The sequence below is a fragment of the Rhineura floridana genome, chromosome 2 (genome assembly GCF_030035675.1).
Source record: "Rhineura floridana isolate rRhiFlo1 chromosome 2, rRhiFlo1.hap2, whole genome shotgun sequence".
Lineage (NCBI taxonomy): Eukaryota > Metazoa > Chordata > Lepidosauria > Squamata > Rhineuridae > Rhineura > Rhineura floridana.
In genome coordinates this window covers 171,640,515-171,660,498 of record NC_084481.1, presented here as the reverse complement: position 1 = coordinate 171,660,498, position 19,984 = coordinate 171,640,515, and the positions used below count along the sequence as shown (strand labels likewise).

Below are 19,984 nucleotides of genomic sequence, written 5' to 3'. Positions count from 1 at the left end.
GCAAGAGGGAAGGCTGATCACAGCAGAAAGGCGGAGAGATGATTTACCCTCAGCTCCTCCTTTATCACCCATAGGGAAATCGGACACTTCAGAAGAGGAGGAGGTGATGCCTCCCCCCTCACCACGCACACGCAGACGGTTGAAAAGACAGGAGAGAAGGGGGGGAAGGCGGACAGTACCTGAGGGGGAGTTAAGGAGGAGCGAAAGGTTGCGTGCCCGTTTAGCCCCTTCTTAAAGAACAGGCGGGAAGCAGCCCCTTGCTCTGTCAACTTTCTCCCAATGTCGCAGGACCTGTATCCCTGTATTGCTTCATGAGAAAGCGCAGTCTTTGTTGGACATTACTCTAATAAAACACGAATTAATTACAACCTCTGGTCTGGTTCCTGAGTCGCATCCTGGGCCTGACAGCTTGACAGAGCCACCTAAATCACCCTCAACGCTCTCTTCACTTGACTGGGACAAGATGTCAAAGGGAGCAGCGGGGGGGACGAACCCCACTTCTGAGACGGAAGAAGTGAAACTCTTGAGGACTAAGGTAGCTGAATTGCAGACGGATGTCCAAGCCCTGCTAGCAGCAGTCAAGGCGCTGAAGACGGATAATCAAACCTTGAAGGCCACGATAGACCAGATGCAAACAGCCCCTCCAGCTGCCGCAGTAAAGGTTCCCATTGGATTGCCCCCAAAATACGCGGGACAAAGTGATCAGTTGGCAACTTTCGTGGCTCAATGTGAGTTATATCTGGATGTCAGGCACATGGAGTTTCCAGACGATGGGGCTAAAGTGGCCTTCGTGATTAGCCTCCTGGAGGGAGAAGCTGCAAAATGGGTGACTCCGTATCTCGTGAGAAAAGATACTGTCTTAAGAAGGTACAGAGGATTTATACAGGAGATGACCGAGATGTTCCAAGACCCGCAAAGAGCTGAAACAGTAGCGCGGCAACTAGGCGCTCTGAAGCAAGCTAAAGGGACTGTTTCCGAGTACACTAACCCTTGTAAAATTCTGTCCCAGGAAACTGTTTACAATGATGCCGCCCTGAAGTTTATGTACCGGAGTGGATTAAATGCTGAAATCCTGGATGAGTTGGCCAGGACCTCCCCCCCCCCGCTGACCTACCAGGGCTCATCCGGCTATGCCTACAGATAGATCACCGGATGGAAGGAAGGCGCCTGGAAAGGAAGCAGGAGGTCCCGAGATACTCAGCCACGGCATCTCGCAGCAAGACCCTTCCCTCTGCAGGAATGGCAGGTAATGCAGCTGAGGGACAGGGAGGGGCTAGGCCAAGAGTGTCGGAAGAAGAAAAGGAAAGACGCCGCCGAGAACGTTTATGCTTTTATTGTTCAAAGCCGGGCCACGTGGCCAGAGACTGTGGACTAAAAGGGGGGAAAGCTGAGCCGTCGGGAAACTAGAACACCCAGTCCACGTGCAGGCCATGGACTGGGGGCAGCGTTGTATAAAGGCCCCCCAATGATCCAACCTCCCTCAAAGGGGGTGTTGGTCTTGCCTATTCGGATTACAACTTCCAGAGGAGTGGTGTTTAATTCCACTGCCTTAATTGACAGTGAAGCCTCCACAAATTTTATTGATGTAAAGTTAGTCAAGCGTCATGGAATTTCCCGGTGGAAACTGAACGCTCCCCTAGCTGTGGAGACTACCGATGGGAGACCCCTGAAGTCAGGAGGGGTGACACAAGCCATGGAGGAAGTGAAACTTCAAATCCCCGGGCATGAAGAGTTCATTTCGCTATACGTGTCAGATCTCTCGAACTTTGAGGTGATTCTGGGAATGCCCTGGCTAGCAAAGCATGAACCCACAATAAGTTGGAAGGAGGCGGTGGTGTGGTTCACCTCACAGTATTGCCAGGAGAACTGTCAACCTGAAGGAATCAAGAACACCTTAGCGGGGGCAGTGCAAGAGATCGAGCAAGTGACCCTGCCGCCAAAGTATGAAGAATTCAAAGATGTGTTTGATGAAAAGGAGGCAGAGACTTTACCCCCCCACCGCCCTTACGACTGTGCGATTGATCTAGTGCCAGGAGCCAGCATCCCATCAGGGAGAATCTACTCTCTCACAGAGATTGAGAGGGAGGCCCTGAAGGAATTCCTGGATAAAAACCTGAGACGAGGATTCATACGCCCCTCACAATCCCCTGCTGGAGCGCCACTATTGTTTGTGAAAAAGAAGGGGGGGAACTCAGACCCTGTAACGACTATCGCGCATTGAACCAGATCACCATCCCCAACAGCTACCCGCTGCCCCTGATCTCAGAGTTGTTGGACCGACTGCGCTCTGCAAAAATCTTCACGAAGTTGGATTTGAGAGGAGCATACAATCTGATCAGGATGAAGCAGGGAGATGAATGGAAAACAGGGTTCTTGAACGCTTACGGACAGTATGAATACCTGGTCATGCCGTTCGGGCTTTGTGGAAGTCCAGGAATTTTTCAAAAATTCATGAACGACGTGTTTAGAGACTTGTTGGACACGTATGTAATCTGTTACTTAGATGATATCCTGGTGTTCTCAAAGAACCAGGAAGACCACGACCAGCATGTGAAGACGGTGTTGCAGAGGCTGAGAGAAAATCACCTGTATGCTAAATTAGAGAAATGTGGATTTGACCTCAAGTCTCTAGACTTCCTTGGATATCGAATCTCAGCGGAAGGCGTGGAGATGGACCCAGGGAAAGTAAGCTGTATATTGGACTGGGGCCAACCTGTCACCAAAAAGGATGTACAACGGTTTTTGGGGTTTGCCAATTATTACAGAAAGTTCATTCCAGGGTTTTCCAAATTGACAGCTCCTCTGACTGTTTAAGGGGAAAGAAGAAGTTTGAATGGACAGAGAATGCCACCCAGGCCTTTGAGGAGCTGAAGAGAAGGTTCGCTTCCGAGCCCATTCTGCACTTTGCTGACCCGACCCGCCCTTTCATCGTGGAAGCAGATGCTTCAGATTTTGCTATCGGGGGGATCCTTCTGCAATTAGACCAAGAAGGAAAGGAGCTGCACCCCTGTGCGTACTTCTCTCAGAAGTTAAAGCCTGCAGAGAAGAATTACACAGTTTGGGAGAAGGAGCTGCTGGCCATCAAGGACTCTTTTGAAAACTGGAGACAATACCTAGAGGGGGCCCCTCATCAGATCGAAGTGCGCTCCGACCACAAGAACCTGGAAAGCCTCCAAACTGCCAGAAAGCTGAACCAGAGACAAATAAGATGGTCCCAGTTCTTCACCAGGTTTAACTTCAAGATCACTTACCAAGCCCAAGCCAAAAACCAGAGAGCTGATGCCTTATCCAGCCAGCCACAGTACAAAGAAAGTGAATCCGAGGACCAGCCTCAGTACGTGATCCCGCCAGATAAATTAATGTTGGGATCATGCCAGTCTTCGTGGGAAGAGGAACTCAAAAAGGCACAACAAGAAGATGCAGACGTACTAAAATATGGGCAGGAGACGGGACAAAGTCAAGACTCAGAAGTAACCTTTCACTGGAGGAATGGACTATTATGGTTCAAAACAGCCAGATATGTGCCAGAAGGAGAATTAAGGCTCAGAATCCTACGCCAGTGCCATGATTCCATCACAGCGGGACACTTTGGGATTTACAAGACCATTCAGAACGTGGCCAAGGACTTCTGGTGGCCTAAAATGCGTAGGGATATTGAAAGCTATGTAAAGTCCTGTTCTGTCTGTCTGCGGACAAAAACACAAACAGGAAAACCAGCAGGACTGTTACAACCGCTATCTGTCCCACATGAACCCTGGAAGGATCTCTTCATGGATTTTATAACTGATCTACCCAAATCCCAAGGAATGACAGCCATTTTAGTCATGGTAGATCTACTCACCAAAATGGCACATTTCCTCCCTTGTGCAGGGGCCTTAGAGGCTAAGGAAACGGCCAAGTTATTCATCAAAGAAGTCTACCGACTGCATGGGTTGCCAAACAGTGTAGTCTCAGACCGAGGAACTCAGTTCACAGCCAAATTTTGGAGAGCAATGTGGAAACAGTTGCAGACGGAATTAAAACTCTCCTCCGCCCATCACCCCCAGACAGATGGGCAGACGGAACGCTTGAACGCCGTTTTGGAAAGATATTTAAGAAGTTATGTGTCCTATCAACAGACTGACTGGGTATCATATTTGCATTTTGCAGAGTTCACCTACAACAATTCTCTACACTCCAGCACTCAACAAACCCCATTCTTCGCGAATTATGGATTCCATCCTAAAGTCTTTCCAAGCAGCTGAGAAGGAATGCTGGTACCGGCAGCTGAGGACTTCCTAAAAGAATTGCAAGCGGCGCAACAAACACTGAAACAGCAGTTAAACGAAGCCAAAACAGAGTACAAGCGAGTTGCTGACCTGCACAGGAAGGAGGGGGCCCCCCTTCAACCAGGAGACCAGGTATGGCTGTCCACCCGTTTCCTCCAGATGCCGGGCAAATGTAGAAAATTACAAGACAAAAGGGTGGGTCCTTTTGAAATAGAAACTCAAATTAATCCCGTGGCGTACCGGCTGAAGCTACCTGACACGTTTAAAATACATCCTGTGTTTCATCTATCCCTCTTGACGAAAGCTGCCCCTCCCAGTGAGCTGCGGCCGGAGGAGCCTCCTGGGTCCCCACTCCTGATAAATGAGCAGCTTGAGTTTGAAGTTGAGGAAATCTTGGATTCCAGGATCAGACGCCACAAGCTGCAGTATTTGATTCACTGGAAGGGCTATGGAGTGGCTGACAGATCATGGGAAAATGCAGATGATGTGCATGCTCCAGAGTTAGTAAAACTTTTCCATCAATGTTTTCCTCACCGCCCCAAGCCAGACAGGGGGAGGGGGGCACAGCTTGAGAAGGGGGATGGTGTCGGGAGGATGAGCTGGGCTCCTGGGGGGTTGTCAGAAGAGGATTCAAATGGCTGGCAGAGGGAGGAGGGAGGAACTTACCCTCTGTGGAACGAAGCCGAAACAGAGGACATGCCAGAGATAGGGTCGCCTAGCAACGGGGAGCCTGAGAGCCTTGAAGTTTTAGAATCCCCCCCAGACATTCCCAGGCCCTCCCTTCTCCGCAGCTCAGAGCAAGAGGGAGGGCTGATCACAGCAGAAAGGCGGAGAGATGGTTTACCCTCAGCTCCTCCTTTATCACCCATAGAGGAATCGGACACTTCAGAAGAGGAGGTGGTGATGCCTCCCCCCTCACCACGCACACGCAGACGGTTGAAAAGACAGGAGAGAAGGGGGAGAAGGCAGGCAGTACCTGAGGGGGAGTTAAGGAGGAGCGTGCCCGTTTAGCCCCTTCTTAAAGAACAGGCGGGAAGCAGCCCCTTGCTCTGTCAACTTTCTCCTAATGTCGCAGGACCTGTATCCCTGTATTGCTTCATGAGAAAGCGCAGTCTTTGTTAGAAATTACTCAAAAAAACCACGAATTAACTACAACCTCTGGTCTGGTTCCTGAGTCGCATCCTGGGCCTGACACTGTGACTGCGTGCTTAAGCTGTCCCAATCCCTTTGTATCAATGCAGATAATCCTGGTTTGCTCTGAATACTTGTGGTGTTATTCTCTTCACCGCTGCCACCATTTGTTACCCTTCAGCCTTGGTATTTACCTTACCCTCCCTTCTAGTCTGTGGAACCCCAGCCAAGGATCAGGCCTTTGGTAAACCAAATATATTTATTAAATAACAGAGATAACAAGATTACTTTATAAAGGCACTTAAGCATATGGTTTCATCTATTCCTGAGGTACTGGTCTTAGTATTAATCCGAACTCCACACTCTCCTCACATCCACCAACTCTCCACACAATCTCCTCTCAAAAACCCACCAAAACAACCCACTCACGTTCACCGTCCACCCAGATTTAACTGTCATCCTTCCATTTATACCCTCAGCCATTCTAAACACTCAGCCAATCATCCAGCATTCTACTGCCCATTCACTCCCCCCTCCTCTTTCATTCCACTTACCATGTATCTCCTATACAAACTGCACTTACCATATATACACTAATACATGAACATCACAGCGGTATATAAATACACTAAATAAATAGATAAATAAATAATGATTGTCCAAAGTGTAATAGAGGCCTGGTGTGGATGTGGCCAGGGACAGCTTTGTTTAAAATTTGGGTGGGAGGTAGGGTTGCCAGGTTCAGGGCCTGACACTGATCCTGTATCTAGGAGAAGAGAAAGTCAGCCAAGTGCTGGTGTTCTTGCAACATTGTAATGGAAAAAACCACAAGGTAGAATTGTCCCTTTCCCCTGCCCAACTTTGAAAGATACAGAAGACGTCTTGGTTGGCAGGCCCAGCCTGGTCAGTTTTACCTATCCTAATCATGATTGCATAGGAGTATATCCGATTCAACTCAATAATCACACAAATGATCAGACCTGCCTTTTCCCTCCTTCCCCTTTCCTCTCCCTTTCTCCTCCCCTCTTCCTTCTTCCGCCTTCCCTGCCCACTCCAGCCCTCCGTCCCTCCCCCCCAGTCAGTTTTACCTATCCTAAGCATGATTGCACGGGAGTAAATCCCACTGAACTCAGTAAACATGCAAACGACCACATCTGTTTTTCTCCCCTCCCCCTCCTGCTTGCTCCCCTCCCAGTCCTCCCCTCTGCCTTTCCACCCCTCCCTTCTCCCCCTCCTCCGTTCCCCATCCCGTGTGGTCAGTTTCACCTATCCTAAGCATGATTGCCTGGTGTGTGTGTGTAAATCCCACTTAACTCAATAAGCATGCAAATGATCAATCCGTTCTCAGCAAACTTGCACAGGATCCCATTTCTTACCTCCCAGATTAAAAAGCAGGGAAATTCACTAATAGGCAAAAAACCTTGCGGTTTAAGAATGTATCTATAGCCCACAGATATTTCTACCAAACTTTAAAAAGCAGGGAAACTGGGCAGCTATAGTGAATGCACCAGGGGAGCAGGAGACCTGAACTCCTCTCTGAGATCTTGTACTGCCCTACAAAGTTGTCAAAATGCAAACACCATTTGGGTTGGTCTTTCACAGTCCAATCCACTTGCTGTGTAGCTTGGAAGAATTTGGTAACGTGCCTCTGAGCATATGGTGAGTGGTGGCAACAATCAGCCCAAATAATAGAAAGAAGATATGTCCTGTGCTGATCTTGTTTTAGCCGGGAGGAAGCAACATTATTAAGACAGTTGATATAGTTCAGATGGTCACTTTAAATATGTCTGATTTACTTTGCAATTTTAGTGAAGTTTTCTATAGGAAATCATTTTCTTTTGCTTTTGTTTCTATGAATATGTGAAGTACAGCAACACTTTGTAAAATTTATACTAAAAAAACTCCAGACATAATTGTGGGATAATGGCACTGACTTCTGCAAAATAGTCTCCAGTGGACCTCAGAAGTGTCTCAATTTGCACAAGATAAAACAGTGGGAGGTGAAATACATTCTAGCAAAATTCTAGGTGTGCTCTATGTTTTTAATTGATCGTGAACACCTTGCCTTAAATAAAGTGGTTTAAACATAGCAGGCTGAAAACATGCACCCTCTTTTTTCCAACTAGAGTCATTGCTAAAGTAGCAGCATATTGTAATCAGTCTGATTTTACATTAAACTGCAGTTTCAGGTCCAACTGTTAATGCATCCAAAATAGAAATAGACCATAACCTCCAGTTTGAAACAAAAAAGGCTATCTTCACCATCATATGACATTGACCAATAAAAAGGCTTTGAAATTAATAAAAATAAATTTGACACAGATTTCTAGGATGAATAATGAGGGAAATAAAATTTTCTAGTTTAGATTCTCTGTAGAAACATTAGTAACACAGGAAAGAAGCAAAGTAAGAAGAACACCAACAAACATACAAAAATATAATTCTCCATCTTTGGAGATGGCAGGTGTTGCCACCACTCACCATATGCTCAGAGGCACATGTTACCAAATTCTTCCAAGCTACACAGCAAGTGGATTGGACTGTGAAAGACCAACCCAAATTGTGTTTTCATTTTGACAACTTTGTAGGGCAGTCCAATATCTCAAGAGAGGAGTTCAGGTCTCCTGCTCCCCTGGTGCATTCGCTATAGCTGCCCAATTTCCCTGCTTTTTAAAGTTTGGTAGAAATATCTGTGGGCTATAGATACATTCTTAAACTGCAAGGTTTTTTGCCTATTAGTGAATTTAATATTAAGGCTGCAATATTATGCACACTTACCTGGAGTAAGCTACATTGAACACACTGGGGCTTGCTTCTGAGTAAGCGCACAGAGGATTACACTGCAAGTTGTTTATGCTTTCCTTTTCACCTACTCCTTTTCTGTTTCAGACTCAGCTGCACTCTTACCCTACCTTCTGTTGGGCATAGGTTCATCCTATTTTATTGTTGATGGTGGACTGTGATTTTTCTTAAGACAAACTCTTGAAATTACTGATAGATAGGGTCAAAAACTCTTGTAAATGACTCAGTATTTTACGTGAACTTGTTTTTAATGTCTGGTTTTTATCAGTAATTTATACTTTATGTAAACCATTTAGAGTAGGGATTCCCAAACTGGTCCATGGATCACCAGTGGTCCATGAGCTTTATTCATGTGGTTCATGACATGTCTGCAGATTTGCGGTTGACGCATCCATTGTATTGATTATACTGATTTTTAATTGTATTGTTATTGCATCTTTTGTTTAGCATATTGTATTACAATTTTAATTCTTTGAAACTACAGTGCTACAACAAGCAGAAAAATCATTAAGTGGTCTACCAAGACCCTCACCATTTTTCAAGTGGTCTATTGGGGAAAAGGTTTGGGAACCACTGACTTAGAGGTTTTTATGATTAAGCAGTATGTAAATCCTGTTAAAATTTAAATAAGATATTGTAATTTCATAATACATTTTTCCAGGGTCTAAAAAACCCTCTTTGATGCTGGGAAGTATCTGCAATGCAAGACAAACTGTATTTTAGACATCATGGGGAAGGCCTGTAGCTTATTGGTACAGCATCTTCCTTGCATGCAGAAGGTCCCAGGTTCAATCCCTGGCATCTCCAGGAAAGACAAGGAATGCCCCCGGCCTGAAACCCTGAAAAGCCACTGCCAGTTAATGTAGACAGTATTGAGCTAGAGAGACCAATGGCCTGACTCGGTATAAGGCAGCTTCCTATGTTGTCTTCCATAATTTTATTGTTATTTTATTTAAGGAATTTGTATACTGCCCTTCATAATGTCTAATCCAGGGCAGCTTTCAGTACAGTTAGAACAAAAGCACAACAATAAAATATACAATAATACAAAATCAATAAATGTGTATTAAGACAACAGAGTGAACTTCAGTTCCAATGTTTCATTGCCAAATATTCCCTCATGGTACACCTGATAAGGTGGAAAAATGGGAAATTGTTTTGCAAAGACTTTGATTGTTTCTCCTTTTTATTTGTTGATTTAGGCCCGCAGCAGATTCTGAAAGTGATATCATTTTTGATCATGAAGATGACAACAGTAAAAGTCATGTTATGGTAAATATTAAAGTAGTTGTAACAGAAAATGTGTCTTTTGAACCTCTTACAAAACTATGTGCTGGAAGGCTGATGTTATTCATTAAGTACAACTATTATGATGCAATAAGCCAATGCAGCATCCAGTGTTTGATTTCCATCACTGTCCCCATTTAGCATTAAAACCTGCATATTACAAAAGTAGCCAGGTTTAATTAGAAGCAGTTGTTGGGCCATTCACATCGTCCTAGGGTTAGCATGGCAGTCCATTGACCATGATCACTTTAAACAAATTCTGTGAAGCCCAGAGTGCTGCCCTGGGCTCCTACTGGGAGGAAAGGTGGGATAGAAATGTAATAAATAAATAATGCTGCTATGTATGTAGCAACTTACCTGTTCTGTTTCATTAGAACATAATTTGTTAACACAGCTAGAGTAGCATAGCAAAGCTTCTGCTGTAGGCTTCCTGCTATAATTTCAGGCATCTCCAAATAGGAATAGGCATTAGTGGCAAAAGTCACTGTTTTTCTTTTTAAAATTAACACTAGGCTGTTCTGGTGTTTTAGGATAAAAGCCAAACAGAAGACTGGTTCAGTGTATCATTCACTTTATTTATAGAAACATTACTTAACATTGTTACAAAGTTGCTGTTCATAATTTAAAAGTTAATCTATTTGGTTCACAACAACAGTTTGTTTATTTTTCACATTTTGACATTAACATCCTCTCAGCAGTTCACAAAAAAAGTAAACAAAAAAAACCACAAAGAGACAAAAGAAATATGGTCAATGTAACCATCCACATAAAGCCAACACAGGCAAGCATAAAATCATACCAACACAGCATTAAAATGGGCTGAAAATTTATTTATTTTATTTATTTAATTTAATTTATATACCGCCCTAAGCCAAAAAGGCTCTCTGGGCGGTGTACATAAGAGATAAAACAAGCACAATATATAAATACAATAAGTATAACAAAATCAAAGATCAAAACAAACAATAACAAAGAACCAACAGCGTCAAAATACAACAATAATGAAAATACTGATAAAATACACTATAAAATACAATTTAAAATACACTTTAAAATGCCTGAGAGTATAAAAAGGTTTTCACCTGGCGCCGAAAGGATAGCAGCGTCGGCGCCAGGCGTACCTCATTGGGGAGACTATTCCACAGTTCGGGGGCCACTACCGAAAAGGCCCTAGTTCTAGTCACAACCCTCTGGGCTTCTCGATGGGATGGCACCCGGAGGAGGGCCTTAGATGTTGAGCGCAGTGTACGGGTAGGTTCATATTGGGAGAGGCGTTCCACCAGGTATTGCGGTCCCATGCCGTGTAGGGCTTTATAGGTCAAAACCAGCACTTTGAATTTAGCCCGGAAACAAATAGGAAGCCAGTGCAGACGAGCCAGAACAGGTGTTATATGAGCAGACCTTCTGGTCTGCATCATTCTGGACTAGCTGTAGTTTCCGAACTATCTTCAAGGGCAGCCCAACGTAGAGCGCATTGCAGTAGTCCAGCCTAGAAGTTACCAGAGCGTGAACAACTGAGGCGAGGTCGTCACTGTCCAGATAGGGACATAGCTGGGCTACCAGTCGAAGATGGTAGAAAGCATTCCGTGCCACCGAGGCCACCTGGGTCTCGAGAGACAAGGAAGGATCGAAAAGAACTCCCAAGCTACAAACCTGTTCCTTCAAGGGGAGTGTAATCCCATCAAGAACAGGATGAACATTCTCCATCTGGGCAGTGAAGGCACTCACCAACAGCGTCTCGGTCTTGTCTGGATTGAGCTTCAGTTTGTTAGCCCCCATCCAGTCCATTATCGCGGCCCGGCAACGGTTTAGCACGTTAACAGCCTCACCTGAAGAGGATGAAAAGGAGAAATAGAGTTGCGTGTCATCAGCATACCGATGACAATGCACCCCAAAACTCCCAGCGGCTGCATGTAGATGTTAAAAAGCATGGGGGACAGTACCGATCCCTGCGGGACTCCACAATGGAGAGTCCAGGGTGTCGAGCAATGTTCCCCAAGCACTACCTTCTGGTGACGACCCACCAAGTAGGAGCGGAGCCACTGCCAAGCAGTACCCCCAACTCCCAACTCCGTGAGTCTTCCCAGAAGGATACCATGGTCGATGGTATCAAAAGCAGCTGAGAGATCAAGGAGAATCAACAGAGTCACACTCCCCCTGTCCCTCTCCCGACAGAGGTCATCATACAGGGCGACCAAGGCTGTTTCAGTGCCAAAACCGGGCCTAAAACCGGATCAAGATAATCAGTGTCATCCAAGAGCCCCTGGAGCTGGCCGGCAACCACCCGCTCCAGGATCTTGCCCAGGAACGGAACATTCGCCACAGGTCCATAGTTGTTCAAGTTGTCTGGGTCCAAGGAGGGTTTCTTCAGGAGTGGTCTCATCACCGCCTCTTTTAGGCAGTCAGGGACCACTCCCTCTCTTGAAGAGGCATTTATTACCTCCTTGGCCCAGCCGGCGGTTCCGGTCCTGCCAGCTTTCACCAGCCAAGAGGGGCAAGAATCCAGTACAGACGTGGTCGCCCGCACCAGTCCAAGGATCCTGTCAACATCCTCAAGCTGCACAGACTGAAACTCATCCAATAAATGAGGACAAGACTGTGATCTGGATACTTCATTAGGTCCAACTGCTATAATATTGGAGTCTAAATCCCGGCGAATGCATGCGATCTTATCTTGGAAGTGCTCGGCGAACTCATCACAGCGGGCTACAGATGAATCTATAATATCCCGAGGGCCAGAATGTAAAAGCCCTTGCACAATTTTAAAGAGCTCCACTGGGCGGGAGAGTGATGACTTAATAGTATCAGCAAAATATCTCTTTTTTGCTGCCCTCACCGCTACTATATACTGCTTAGAACAAGCACTTACCAAGGTGTAATTGCATTCATCGGGAGTTCGCCTCCATCTGCACTCAAGCCTCCTTCTCTCTTGCTTCATCGCTCTCAGCTCCAAGGTATATCATGGAGCTGTATGAGCTCTGCATAGGAGGGGGCGCATGGGAGCGATCGTGTCAACCGCCCGGGTCATTTCCGTATTCCACAGTTCAACCAGGGCTTCGACAGGAGCGTCAGTCTTCTTAGTCGGAAAAACCCCCAGAGCCCTTTGGAAACCCTCAGGATCCATAAGTCTCCGGGGGCGGACCAATTTAATAGGTCCCCCGCCCTTGCAGAGGGAAAGGGCTGCTGTGAGCCTAAACTTCAGCAAGCGATGATCTGTCCATGACAAAGGAATAGATGATAAATCCCCAACCTCCAGATCACCATCTCCATGTCCAGTGACGAAGATCAAATCAAGGGTATGTCCCGACACATGCGTCAGGCCAGAAACAAATTGAGACAGCCCCATGGTTGTCATGGAAACCATGAAGTCCTGAACCGCCCCAGATAAAGCAGTCTCGGCATGGACGTTGAAGTTCCCCAGTACCAATATTTCTCCCCCCTCAAGAACTAAGATATACTGAAGCATAATTCTAAAAGATTTGGAAGAATAAAAATGTTTTCATCTAGTGCCAAAAAGATATTAATCTTCCATCCCTAAGTGGTCCTTAAGATCCTGAGTATGGAGCTGTCTCTCTCAACCACACTTATGTGGTCTGCTTGCCCACAGCATCCGTATGTGGTCAGGGCTCTACACAGCATTATTTATGCTACTTGTGCTGGAGCTGAGTCAAATCTTTGTTTCCCTGTGAGAGCAGCAGTTGTGCTTTCCTTTGAATTCCAAACGATAGAACATTTCAAAGGGCTGGTATAGAAAGCACCTATTTTTAAAAAACCTTTATTTGATTGCCATTTAAATTGCTGCCTGTACGAAGAAAGAATGTAAGCATTCTGCCTAGATCCTTGTTTGACAGCTCATGTTTCTGGCACACTACTTTGGATAATCTGGGGAGATGGGCGAAACTTCCTCCCACAGTGGCCTGCCAACAAGTCCTACCCAACCCTATTGTCACCAATGTTTTTACATTATAGCTTTTCTTGGCATTTAAACTTTAATATTTTCAGATTGATTAAGGATCTTTCCTTAAGAAGGTTTCCTTAGTATTACAATATACATTGCAGAATTCTCCAGCTATGAAGGTAAATAAGCTAGTGGTCCAGATCTTAGTGATGATAGAATGCTTCATTCAAGTTTTGCCTGCTTGAGAGTAGATTTGGACATGCAGTTAATATTCTGAATCCAGGGGGTTGCCTCCCCCCCCCGGTATATTAATTGATACTACAAACAGGCTCACGTGGTCGCATGGCTCAATGTGCAGGTAAAATAGAGTGAAAAACCAATTTGGTGGTGGTGATGCATGCTAAAATAAAATTCAGCCCCATTATAATAAATCTGTAGATAGAACACAGTTTGATTTGGCATACTAACAGCATACAACACCACTGTGATTTTAAAAAGTAGTGGTTGGATTTATTTGGTTCATAAATCTGGCTAGATGTATGTGGCTGGAGAATGTTTATCTTGTCTTCTACTTTTGTGTTTACGTGACACAGGATGAATGCTACAAAGGAAAGGACAGTCATAGTGGAGAGGATGGAACAGCAGTGATTCAGACTGTGCACCACCTGTACATTCAGGTTAGAAACTCTATGACATTTCGTTGTAGAAGTCTGCATTCTAATTACATTATGCATTATGTGAACAAAGTTTTTTTTGGGGGGTCAGAAATGAAATTAGTGTATTTAGCATTCAAAGTTTATTTATTTATTACTTGATTTATATCCCGCCCGCCCTCCCAGCCGGAGCGCAGGGTGGCAAACAGAAATGCTAAAAACACTTTAAAACATCATAAAAACAGACTTTAAAATACATTAAAACCACAACGTTAAAAACATTTTTTTAAAAAAGCTTTAAAAACATCTTTTTTAAAAAGGGCTAAAAACATATTTAAAAAACACATATTAACAAGCAATTCTAACACAGATGCAGACTGGGATAGGTCTCAACTTAAAAGGCTTGTTGAAAAAGGAAAGTTAGAAGCTTGTAAGAAATTGCATCACTGGTGAAATCCTAGGCACTATGGTCATCTCTGCGTTCATGGTAAACCATTAACCGTACATTATTGTGATGTGTGAACTGGGCCTTTGTCTTATTTTATTTATTCTTCTAGCCAAATGGCCCATGGCAGGTTACAAAAAGATGATAATTTAAAAACAAGTTACATTAAAATAATAAAATAAGTCCTCAAAGACAGAATAACAGAGCAGCAACACAAAACAGCAGTGCACAGCAAAAAGCTGAAGGCATGAGAGATGGTTTCATAGCGTGCCTTCCTGCAGTCTCTATTGTGAAGAGGGATGAATTCACAGAGTTGTTGCTTTTTAATCGCTGCATTCAGCATTAATTTGATGGCAATAGTTTTATAAAGTAGCCAGTTAGTAACAAATATAAAAATCCCACATGCCAGTGAAAAAGGTAGGCTACAAATTTGAACAATAAATATATATGAAGTACAATGAGAAATGTGTTCAGTACTAATCATAACCACCTAGTGAACTCAGTTTCCTCTTTTTCAACTTTCTCCATCTTATATCTGAAGATGGAATATTGTGAAAAGAGTACCTTGCGAGATACCATTGACCAAGGCTTATATGAAGATACCAATCGCCTATGGAGACTTTTCCGGGAAATTTTGGATGGGTTAGCTTATATCCATGAAAAGGTGAGCGGTGTTCATGCCAAGCACATTTAATTCAATTTACTTGTTTTCTGTTCCCATTTGTTCTTTACATCACAAATTACATTTACCCTGCTCTTGCTTTGAAGTGTTCAGGGCTCCATAAATGTTATTCTGCACCAGAAACTTTAGAGATGAGACAGAATGACTAGTGCAGCCTTCCCTAACCTGGTGCCCTTGAGGTGTTTTTAGACCACAGCTCCCATCATTCCTCACCATTCTGGAGGTGACTGATGGGAGTTGTAGTTCAAAACGTATGGGAAGCATTAGGTTGGGGAAGGCTGGACTAGCACTGGTCACCTATCAAGCTTCATGACAGAGTGAGAATTTGACCCTGCATCTCCCAATTCTACTCTGACTAGCCACTGGCTCACATTTCTTATTCTTACATAGTTTGGGAACAATATTTTATTTAATCGGCATATGTTTTTCATTAGTTACTAGAGACTTAGTTCATGGTTGGGAGTTTGCCAAGTAGTGGAATACCTCATTAAACTGCATTTTAATTAGAGATACAAGCATCCTTTTTTAAAAGATGCTTTTTTGGGGGGGAGCCCTTTTAAATGTCTGTGTTTAGCACTGCCTGCTATGAAACAATTGCAGATTCTGGGAGAAACTGAAAAACTTGACTGAACACAGTGGAACTTAATCATCATGAATAGGATTACACTATCTACTAAGAAGTCCCTTGCCTTCTACAACATCCCAACAAATCATGCTTCCTATCACTGTTGGGATGCAGAGAAAAGCATCCCTTGCAGAGTTTAACATGCAAGCAGACTTATATGGTGGGGGGAATACAGTTTCTTAGGTATCCTGGACCCAGAGTTGTTCCATGTGGTCTAGAGATTAGTTACCCTGGATTCGGGAAGTGGATCTCTGGAGCACATGGTGACTAACTGTGAACAGCTTGCAAGACACTTTAAGATAAAGCCGCTTAACTTTGTAACAACCTAAATGCCACTGCTGTAACAAATCCAGTTCGAGATGTCCAGTTCTACATCTGACCCAGTGCTATGGGATTGTTTGTCATTGATGTGGACAAGATATCGGAGGCACTCTACTAGAGTGGTTTTGTTCCTACCTGTGCAGTCAGCTCCAGTGAGTCGCATTGGGGAAATGTGCTGTGGTCCTCTGGGACGTATGCTGTGGGGGCTGGGAGGACACTAGTTTGTTCCCAATACTATTTTAACATCTATGTGAAGCCATTGGAAGCAGTTATTAGCAGTTCTGGAGCACCATGTCTTCGGTAAGCTGATGACGTGCAGCTCTCTTTCTCCATAATGTCTGAATGAGGAGAGGATGTGCAAGTCCTGGATGAGTGCCTGAATGCAGTGGTGGATCAGATGAGGGCCATTTAGCTGAGTTTGAATAAAGGGAAGATGGAGACTTTGTGGGTAGATGGTTCTCATGTCCAGAAGATAGGCCAATTGCCTGTTTTGGATGGGGTTACACTCCCTTTGAAAAAGCAAGTATGTAGCTTGGGGGTACTCCTGGGTACATCTTTGTCATTAGAGGTCCAGATAACCTCTGTGACTAGGACTGTCTTTTACTAGCTTCGTCTGGTACACTAGCTACAGCTGTATCTTGATTGAGATAGCCTGGCCATTGTAGCCCACACATTGATGACCTTGAGGCTGGACTACTACAGTGCACTCTCTCGGCCTGCACTTGGGCCTGATCCAGAAGCTCCAGCTAGTACAGAAAGCAGTGGCTAGATTGCTGACGGGAGCAGACAGCTGATAGCATATGACACCTCTGCTAAAATGTTTGTCCTGGCTGCCTATATGCTATCAGGTCAGATTCACGGTTCTTGTATTGATATACAAAACCCTAAAGAACTGGGGTCCGGTATACCTTAAGCCCTTATATCCCAGCTAGATTATTCAAATCATCCAGAGGAGCGCTGGTAGTTGTCCCCTGTGTTTCAGAAGCCCAGCTGGCTTCAGCTAGAAGTCTGGCATTTAGCGTAGCTGGTCCCATGTTGTGAAATATTCTTCCAGCAGAGATTCAGCAGACATCCTCGCTGCCAATCTTCAGATGTCCCTTGAAGACTTTTTTAATGTCAGCAGTTGTTTAAACTTTTAAAAGATGAACCAGTAATCTTCTAGGATTCTGTATTGTTTTTATGGTGATTTATGGTTTTTGCACTTGTAAATTTTGTCATACACTGCATTGATATTTTATGTGAAGGGTGGTCTATAAATATTTTTATAAATAAATAAATAAAGATTGAGATGTGATCCATGTACATGCTAATTCTTTCATATCGAACTTTGTTTTATTTTCTAAACAGGGAATGATTCACCGAGATCTGAAACCGGTCAACATTTTTTTAGATTCTGGAGATCATGTGAAAATTGGTGATTTTGGTTTGGCAACAGATCACCCAGCATATGCAGTAGGTATTTTTTAAAATGTTGAACCCTAACATGTATAATGTAAGCCATCTTGGGAAATAATTATTGCTACATAACAAAAAACACATATTAGTTTTAGCTTATATGAACAGTAAAAGCCTTATTTCAGTAGAAGAGATGTTAACCATAATGTTGCACTGCACATTTTCCCTATGAGTCCGGCCATCACAGCGGGTATTAGCTCCACCTATCGTGCGAAGGCAAGAATGTCTTTGAAGTCAAGACTAGGGGCGTCAGGCCCCTCCCACTCTCCAGTTCATTCTTGCCTTCGTACGAACAAGATTGGATCTTAAGCGTAGCAAGTAGCTTTTAGCTAAGTTTCGCGTATTTGTTTGAAGTCCTTCCTTTCCCTGTTTGTGTTTAACTTTCCATTTAAGTTTGAGGGTTCCCTCAGAGACCGCGGCTGCGGTTCTCTACGTTTCTTGGCCAATTTTAAGCCTTTTATTTTTTGAGCCTTTATTTCAGCTTATCTCCTTACTTGTTTGAGGCTTGTTTGAGGGTCCCCTCAGAGACCGCGGCTGCGGTTCTCTTCGTTTTTGTCCGCTTTTGAGCTTTCCCCCTGGCTCTGTTGCATCCATCGGGAGCTCGCGGCTCTATTTTTTCCTTCTGCTGGGCTGTCTCAAGCAGCGCTCTGAGGAGCTTTTGGAGAGACCGCGGCTGCGGTTCTCTCCCAGGTAGGAGCTTGCGGCTGCGGCTTCCAGCCCTCTCTTTCTCCCTCTCTCTCCGTGACTTTAATTTTCGCCGCGGAGAGCCCTTTACTCGGCGACGGCGGCTTCCCTCCTGCTGCCTTTCCCGACACAGGCGTCTCTCGGCAGTCTCCTTGTGGGGTTTTTTAGAGCCGCAAGTGCGACTATCGACCCCGCGCCTCCCCCTGCGAGACTGTGCTGGGCAGCCCTTCCCCCAGTTCGTTACCAGTCGGCCGCCATTGCTTCTTCCCCCTCTGCCATTTTCGGATCATTTTTTCCCGCTCTTTTTTCTGGGCGCCATTTTTGTTGAATTCAAATTTCCCGCCTTTTTTGTTACCCCTTTATTAACCATCGGATACCTTCCCTGCAAGCTATCTGTATGTGTGTTGTCTGTGTGTTGTAGACAGAGTTACACAGGGCTTCCTCACACACAAAATTACTGTGACTGTATCATCAAGGCTGGAGTTTTAATACAGTGGCTGACTTGTACTAAATTTGAATTATATTCAGTACCATCAAGGCTGGAGCTTTAAATCAGTGGCTGACCTGTACTAAATCTGAATTATATTCAGTATTATCAAGACTGGAGCTTTAATATCAGTGGCTGACTCGTACTAAATCTGAATTATATTCAGTATTATCAAGGCTGGAGCTTTAAGATCAGTGGCTGACTTGTACTAAATTTGAATTATATTCAATATCATCAAGGCTGGAGCTTTAAGATCAGTGGCTGACTTCTACTAACTGAATTATATTCAGTACCATCAAGGCTGGAGCTTTAAATCAGTGGCTGACCTGTACTAAATCTGAATTATATTCAGTATTATCAAGACTGGAGCTTTAATATCAGTGGCTGACTCGTACTAAATCTGAATTATATTCAGTATTATCAAGGCTGGAGCTTTAATATCAGTGGCTGACTTGTACTAAATTTGAATTATATTCAATATCATCAAGGCTGGAGCTTTAAGATCAGTGGCTGACTTCTACTAACTGAATTATATTCAGTATTATCAAGGCTAGAGCTTTAATATCAGTGGCTGACCTGTACTAAATCTGAATTATATTCAGTGTTATCAAGGCTGGAGCTTTAATATCAGTGGCTGACTTGCACTAAATCTGAATTATATTCAGTATTATCAAGGCTGGAGCTTTAATTTCAGTGGCTGACTTGTACTGAATCTGAATTATATTCAGTATTATCAAGGCTGGAGCTTTAATATCAGTGGCTGACTTGTACTGAATCTGAATTATATTCAGTATTATCAAGGCTGGAGCTTTAATTTCAGTGGGTGACTTGTACTGAATCTGAATTATATTCAGTATTATCAAGGCTGGAGCTTTAATATCAGTGGCTGACTTGTACTGAATCTGAATTATATTCAGTATTATCAAGGCTGGAGCTTTAATTTCAGTGGCTGACTTGTACTGAATCTGAATTATATTCAGTATTATCAAGGCTGGAGCTTTAATATCAGTGGCTGACTTGTACAAAATCTGAATTATATTCAGTATTATCAAGGCTGGAGCTTTAATATCAGTGGCTGACTGGTAATAAATTTGAATTATATTCAGTATCATCAAGGCTGGAGCCTTAATATCAGTGCTGACTTGTACTAAATCCGAATTATATTCAGTACATCCTGCTCCTTCTGTGGCCGTGTACCACGCCTGAAATCCAGCCTACAGCTCTAATCTGAACTATATTTTGTACA

General features: G+C 44.0%; 1 protein-coding gene across 1 annotated transcript in view; it reads left to right on the top strand.

Annotated features, from left to right (window-relative positions):
* Nucleotides 1–19,984, top strand: part of EIF2AK4 (eukaryotic translation initiation factor 2 alpha kinase 4) — a 79,182-nt gene that overhangs the window by 24,860 nt on the left and 34,338 nt on the right. The window contains exons 13-16 of the mRNA XM_061611457.1: nt 9,404–9,473; nt 13,980–14,063; nt 15,026–15,148; nt 17,460–17,564. Of these exons, the coding sequence (XP_061467441.1) occupies nt 9,404–9,473; nt 13,980–14,063; nt 15,026–15,148; nt 17,460–17,564 (382 nt within the window). The remainder of the gene's footprint in view (nt 1–9,403; nt 9,474–13,979; nt 14,064–15,025; nt 15,149–17,459; nt 17,565–19,984) is intronic.